Genomic DNA, 7,439 nt, shown 5'->3' with positions numbered 1-7,439 from the left:
TTCTGTTTCTGTGTTAACAGAAACAGTTAGTTAGTTAGTTAGTTAGGGGAGGTAACTTGTTGTTCACGTTACCTCTCATTCTCTTCTCTTGTAATGCTTCCCTTGGATTATATAAAGGGGATAGCTTGATCATATTCATTCAAGAAATAAAATTACAAATATTCAGTTTCTCTCATTACCTCTCTTTTATGTTTTCTGTTTTTTTAATTCTTTTACAAAGATACACAAAAAACCCATTTTTCTTTGAGGTTAGAGAACTCACACCATGTGCTAATTGGGAATCTGTTTAGAACTAAGTGAAACAAACACCAGCACCTGAATCAGCATATTCAGATCTTGGAGGGCATTTAAAAGATGAGCTTAAAGGATAGCTTAATACACTCGATGATAGCACTGGTATCGTGAATGTTAAGAATTCTAGAAGAAGAATTGAAAAGAAATGCCCCTACCCAGAATCAATTAGATTCTGCTAGGGTTCTAAGAAAAAGTTTATTAGAATGAAGAAAAAGAATACACCAAAGTGGTTACAAGGTTCCCTCGAGCCTTATCCCTAACTAATTCCACAATCAGTTCACTCTACACCTTTCTAACGAACTTTCCCTCCCCTCTAGTGTTTACTTCATAGTAAAATCCTAACCAACAATTAATTGTCTAAGGGCATAGCTGTAATTTTGCTATCCCTTAGCCACACACCTCTTTTCCCTCTCTTATACACGTTTTTAATAATAGGCTTTAGACTATCAATACCCCTCCCTAAAAGAACCAACTTGTCCTTAAGTGGAAAGTCTGGAAACTTCTCTTGTATGACTGCTGCTTCTTCCCAAGTAGAGTCATGGTCAGGGAGATCCTTCCACTTGACTAACACTTCTATATTGCCTTGGTTATCTTCTCTGCTGTTGATGATGTTTTCTGGAATGACCTCCAATTCCAATTCTTCATTTAACATAGGAGGTAGAGGTCGGGGTAGTTGATGAGGTTTTAATGCTTTCTTTAGGAGGGATACATGAAACACAAGGTGAATTCTGGCCTGAGGAGGTAAGGCTAATCTGTAGGCTATTGCTCCCATCTTTTTTACCACTTTATAAGGTCCATAATACCTAGGGGCTAACTTAGCACAGGGTCTTGAGCTTGTATGTTTGTAGCTTGAGGTAGACCCAGTCATTTACTGCAAAATCAACAACCCTTCTATGTTTATCTGCTTGTTGTTTCATGAAGTTCTGAGCTCTAAGCAGATTATGCTTTAACTCCTCCATAACTGCATCCCTTTGGTGACAAAAGTTGTTCACCTCCTCCACCTTTGTTGGAATAGCCCCTGCCCTCAGCAATGAAAGGGCTTCCCTGCCATATAGTGCTCTGAAAGGAGTCATCTTGGCAGAACTATTGTAGTTGGTATTAAACTAGAATTTTACCCAATGCAACCAACTCAACCATTGTTTAGGCCTGGGACTCACAAAGCATCTTAGGTATGTCTCTAGGCACCTATTTGTCACTTATGTTTGCCCATATGTTTGAGGATGGTAAGAGGTGCTAAATTTCAACATGGTTCCATATACCCTCAGCAATTCCTTCCAAAATTGGCTTAGAAACAGAGGATCCCTATCAGAGACTATGGAAGAGGGAAACTTGTGTAGCTTGACCACTCCTGCTATGAAAACAGAGGCCACATCCTTGGCAGAGTAAGGGTGACCTAGAGCAAAATCATGCATATACTTGGTGAGCCTATCCACCACCATAAAAATAGTATCATTTCTCCTCCTATGAAGTCCATGGATACATCCATCCACACCTGTTGAGGTAATGGTAATGGCTGCAACAACCCTGCTGGGGCCAAGGTAGAGTATTTATGTCTCTGGCATACCTCACATCCCTCTACATAGCCCTTAATATCTGATTTCATACCTTCCCAAAACAGAAAACTAGCTATCTTCTTGTAGGTTCTGAAGTGTCCAGAATGCCCCCCATTGGTGTCTCATGGCATTCAGCCATGATGATAGGTATCCTAGGAGACCCCTTGGGTAAAACTAACCTCCCTTTGTAATAGAGTACCCCTCTCCTTAATTCATAATGAGGGTGAGCCCTGGGAGAAATCATCAACTCCTGGATGAGCCCCTTCCATTTAGGATCCTGTTGTAAATCTTCATTCCATGAGTTCACTTCTCCACTGGATAGAATAGAGATGGTTGAATACATTAATTTCCTTGAGAGAGCATATGCCACTGAATTCTCAAGCCCTGGCTTGTATTGGATCTCAAAATCAAGCCCCGCCGACTTGACTGCCCACTTGAATTGTTCCTCTGTAAACAATCTCTGCTCAGTTAGGAATTTCAGACTCTTTTGATCTGTTTTTATGATGAAGTGCCTACCCATCAAGTAGTGTCTCCATTTCTGGGTTGCTTGAACCAAAGCCATAAGCTCCCTTTCATACACAGATTTTTGCTGAGCCCTTGGAGATAATCCCTTGCTCCAAAAAGCTAAAGGCCTCCCACTCTGCATCAACACTGCCTCTAGCCCCAAACTGGATGCATCTGTCTCTACCACAAACTCTTTGGTAAAATTAGGTATAGCCAACATAGGCAAATCCACCATGGCTTTCTTCAATTTCTCAATTGGGTAGCATCAGGGGACCAGCTGAAAGCATCCTTCTTGAGTAGCTCAGTAAGTGGCTTGGCAATTTTTCCATAATCCTGGACAAACTTCGATAATACCCTGTCAAGCCCAGAAATCCCCTTAATCCTTTTATATTAGTAGGCTGAGGCCAATTCTACATGTCTTCCACCTTGGTTAAATCAGCAGTTACCCCTTTCCCTGAGATTATATGCCCCAAATACTCAATACTTTGCTGGCCAAAACTACATTTCTTTTGGTTGGCCTTGAGTGAGTGTTGATCCAACAGGGTCAGTATGCTGTGTAGGTGCTGCATATGAGTGGTTAGGTCAGGGCTATAAACCAGAATGTCATCAAAGAAGACTAATGTGAATTTCCTCAAGTAAGGCCTCAATATGTCATTCATGAGAGCTTGAAAGGTAGAAGGGGCATTAGTCAACCCAAAGGGCATGACAAAAAACTCATAGTGCCCCTCATGAGTCCTAAAAGCAGTCTTAGCAATATCCTCTTCTCTCATTCTGATTTGAAAATATCCTGACTTGAGATCCAGTTTTGAGAAGATTTGTGCCTTCCCAATCTCATCTAGCAATTCTTCAACCAGTGAATAGGAAATTTATTTGGGGTAGTAACCTTATTAACGGCCCTATAATCAACACAGAACCTCCATCCCCCATCCTTTTTCTTTACTAAGATAATAGGACTGGAGTATGGACTTATGCTTGGTCTTATGACCCCAGCTTCCATCATCTCAGCAATTAACTTCTTTATCTCTGCCTTCTGGTAATAGGGCATCTATAGGGTCCGATGTTGGGTACAACTGCTCCTTCTTTTAGGTGAATAGCATGATCATGCCTTCTAAAGGGGGGTAGGCCTAGGGGATCTTGAAACACTGCTTGATGTTGTTGTAGCAGTCCCTGTAACTCCTCTGGCACCACTTCCTTCGTTTTAACAGATGGCTTTGGGTCACACTGAATGACCAACCCTTCTCCCTCTTGTTTCAATATATGCATAAGAGCACCTAAGGACAATTCACTCCTGGTTAAGGCAGGGTCCCCTACCAGTGTGATTGTGGAGCCTCCTCTTTTAATACTCAATGTCATCTTGCCAAAGTCTGCCCTGATTTCTCCCAATCCTGCTAACCAACTAATACCCAGGACCAGATCTACCCCCTTCAACCCAAATAAGTAGAAGTCTTGAACCACATCTAAGCCTTGGAGGTTTAGATTGAGTTGAGCACACTTACCCTGACACTTGATCTGATGTCCATCACCCACCTCCACTACATAGGCCTTGGTTTCTGCCACCCTTAGTTGCATCCTATCTACCAATTCTCTAGCAATGAAATTATGAGAGGCCCCGCAATCTATCAAAACCACCACTGTTTCACCCTTCAATTCACGCCTTATCTTCCATGACTTGATAGATGTGAGTCCCTCCATTGAGTAAAGGGATAGTTGCAAGAAATTAGCTACCTCATGTTCCTCCCCTACTTCCAACTCCTCCTCACCTTCATCATCTTCAACAAGGATTATCATCCTTAGTTGTCTATTTTTACATGTGTGATCCCTAGTGAATGGCTCATCACATCTAAAACATAGACCCATTCTCTTTTTTCTTTCATCTATGCACTTTTGAGCCTCCTATAATCACCTCTGCCCTTGGTCCCTTCAACATCTTGGGGAGTCTTGGTGCTACCAGTAACACTACCCCCTTCTGATCCTTCCCTCCTCTGATTACCAACAGTAGAATTTTCTACAGATACTACCCTGCTGAATGAGTGACCCCTGTAAGGCACCCCAGATCTAGTAGGGGTATAATTGGTTCTCCTATTGGTGACTACATCCTTTTGCTCAATGAGAATAGCTTTCTATATGATCTGATTGATCTCAGGTAAAGTTCCCAACTCGTATAACTTCACCTCAACCCTAATTTCTTCTCTCAATCCGTTTAAGAAAATGCCTTTGACATAATCCTTGTTGACCTCTTGCAGGGCTCCAGCATATTTTTCAAATTCTTCAACATATGCTTCTACACTGCCTTCTTGTTTTAAAGCTAACAATAATTCGAAAGGATTTTGGGCCATTGAGGGTTGAAATCGTCTTACCACAGCCATCTTGAAGCTGTCCCACGAGGGAGATGGATTGCAACGTTCCCACCACTGGAACCAATTGAGTGCCTTGCCTTCGAGGGCCACCATGGTAGCTTCCATCCTTTCCTCCTCTGACACCCCACGCAAACGGAAATACCTCTCCAACCTTTGCACCCATCCATACGCATCTTCTCCCATGAAGACTGGAATCTCCATTTTTCGCCACTTGTCATGCACAGAACGTGTTTTGTGACTTTCCATTTCTTCCTCGTTCTCGCTTCCTATTCCCACCAAATCACTTCCCAGGGAAATACCTAACTTCGTTGCAATTGCTTCCAGAAGATTCTATGTTTTACTAGTTCGTGCTTCATTGAGCTCAAAGCGTAACCATATTTCTTCTCGTTCCTGCCTCATCTCCTCTCTTTCCTGCATCTAGCTATCATTCTCTTTGGCCATTCTTCGCGTGGATACCATGCGCAACCGTCGTCGTCGTGGTGGTTCTCACTTCCCTCAGGCACCAAAACGGTGCTCTGTTACCAGTGATAGCACTGGTGTCGTGAATGTTAAGAATTCTAGAAGAAGAATTGAAAAGAAATGCCCCTACCCAGAATCAATTTGATTCTGCTAGGGTTCTAAGAAAAAGTTTATTAGAATGAAGAAGAAAAAGAATACACCAGAGTGGTTACAAGGTTCCCTCGAGCCTTATCCCTAACTGATTCCACAATCAGTTCACTCTACACCTTTCTAACTAACTTTCCCTCCCCTCTAGTGTTTACTTTATAGAAAAATCCTAACCAACAATTAACTGTCTAAGGGCATAGCTGTAATTTTGCTATCCTTAGCCACACACCTCTTTTCCCTCTCTTATACACGTTTTTAATAATAGGCTTTAACCTATCACTTGACAAGATTGATTTTTCCTTTTCTATACAATGCAAGATAGAGAGATGATATGACTATATATATATCATGAATAAGATGGAAGCAATAGCAAGGAATGTGATCAAAACAGAGGCTTTATTTAGGGAGTCATCTTGTGAACAACCAACTGGCAAATCCTAACATTTTCTCCATATCAAATATGAAATACATATTTAGGAACCAGTTGTAGAATAGAATAGTTACACAACAATGCTGAATGATGTCTTACTTGAAGTTCTGCTAACTTCTCACGAATCTGCATATACCCTAAATGAAGTTTCCCTCCAAAATGATCAGCTAGGCGGCGATCACTGCAAATAATAATATAAACCAAATGTTTAAACAAAACATACAGAAGTAGAGAGATATGATACTGATGTACTGCATGATTGACCCAAAAAAATCTAGTTAAGAATAGCATGATCTTGCATAAAACAGAAAAGACGCACATTCTTTAGCTGCAAAAGTTATCCTCGTAAAACTGGCACAACAGCCTGCTGCTGTCAAGGAGGTATTACTAACGGGTCAAAAGCTGAAGCACTTGAAACCCCAAATTCTAACAACATGAATCCCTAGCAAAACTTAAAAGAAAGAGGGAGGAAACATGTAGGTGGTGTAGGATCAGTTCTTACCTGTCATAAACACTCAAAAATGCCCCACAAATGTCACACACACGTAGCTTCTGATCAGTCTGAATTGTTACATATAGAGTAAAACAAGTGTAAGAATCATTACAGTTCTAATACAACTTATTAAGCCAAAAACTCACCAACAAAGTGGACCAAAATTGTGAACATGTGGCTAAGATATGTATATAGTAGCACCTTTCATATACTTCACTGAACTTATTCTAACATCCACGGTTGCAAACGTTGCAATAGAACATGAGGAACAGTATGACTTTATGTGCATAATAATAACATCTAATTTTCCATGCGGGTTGAAATATAAATGCGAATTTAATTACATACAAAGAGTTACAGATGAGGGAAAATATACTTACAATCCGAACATCTGCAGCTGTATACTTAGAAGAATCCAATAGTGGCTCATGCCTTGGAGGAAGCTGTAATAGAAAAATCAGATCATTATAGCCATATGGGTTCCACAATAGAAAAAATTCAACAACTTCATGAACAAAACCATGTATAATAGAGTAAATACTTATTTTGGTCCCTCAAATTTTCATGTGTATCAGTTTGCTCCCTTAAAAAATGAAAAACACAAAATGGTCCCAAAAATGTCAAATGTGGGTCAAATTAGCCCTTTTTAGCATGCTTTATGACACATGATAGAGACTATTTTGACTTACATTCGCGATCACTGGATACTAATTTGGATTTTTATTTTTTCGGGGATCAAATTGCTCAATGCTAAAATTTTGAAGAACTAAATTGGGTATTCCCTCTATATAATATAAAGCAAATGAAGGACCTTCTTAAGTGCTTCAGCCTCTTCCAATGCCTTTTGTGCCTCATCAACCATTCCTTGTTCACCTGTTCATTCAACAAACACATCATTAAATAACAAGTACATACACTTTCTATAAGAAGGCATAGCATTTGTTAACAAAAGGCGGTTAGCAAGTGTCTAGTTGAAATTTGTTTGTAACTAAAGACAAACACAACCAAGTTCAGGCAGCAATCAACTATATTCATATTCAACCACATTTATTTCAAATCTTCCCAGAGGCAAAATTAACAATATATTAGATTGGAAATGAAATAAAAATCATAATCATAGGTATACTATTTTGGCAAAATCCTTCCCACAAACCTAGAGACCTATGTTACAATATCAGCATGAGTTATTTTTAATTATGATG

At 40.1% G+C, this 7,439-nt stretch overlaps 1 protein-coding gene and 1 long non-coding RNA gene across 2 annotated transcripts in view; both read right to left on the bottom strand.

Moving 5' to 3' along the window:
* The window catches only part of LOC109340924, an 11,332-nt gene extending 5,495 nt beyond the window's left edge, over positions 1 to 5,837 (bottom strand). Inside the window, exons 1-2 of the long non-coding RNA XR_002106867.1 lie at positions 5,595 to 5,837; positions 227 to 380 (exon numbers count right to left, since the gene is read on the bottom strand). This is a non-coding gene — a long non-coding RNA (uncharacterized LOC109340924). The remainder of the gene's footprint in view (positions 1 to 226; positions 381 to 5,594) is intronic.
* LOC109340923 (putative RNA-binding protein Luc7-like 2) overlaps positions 1 to 7,439 on the bottom strand; it is a 19,599-nt gene that overhangs the window by 6,645 nt on the left and 5,515 nt on the right. Inside the window, exons 7-10 of the mRNA XM_019578691.1 lie at positions 7,049 to 7,110; positions 6,618 to 6,680; positions 6,247 to 6,305; positions 5,844 to 5,925 (exon numbers count right to left, since the gene is read on the bottom strand). Of these exons, the coding sequence (XP_019434236.1) occupies positions 5,844 to 5,925; positions 6,247 to 6,305; positions 6,618 to 6,680; positions 7,049 to 7,110 (266 nt within the window). The remainder of the gene's footprint in view (positions 1 to 5,843; positions 5,926 to 6,246; positions 6,306 to 6,617; positions 6,681 to 7,048; positions 7,111 to 7,439) is intronic.

Source organism: Lupinus angustifolius, unplaced genomic scaffold (assembly GCF_001865875.1).
Source record: "Lupinus angustifolius cultivar Tanjil unplaced genomic scaffold, LupAngTanjil_v1.0 Scaffold_287, whole genome shotgun sequence".
NCBI lineage: Eukaryota > Viridiplantae > Streptophyta > Magnoliopsida > Fabales > Fabaceae > Lupinus > Lupinus angustifolius.
The sequence above is the reverse complement of the archived record's forward strand: the minus strand, read 5'-3'. Positions and strand labels throughout refer to the sequence as shown.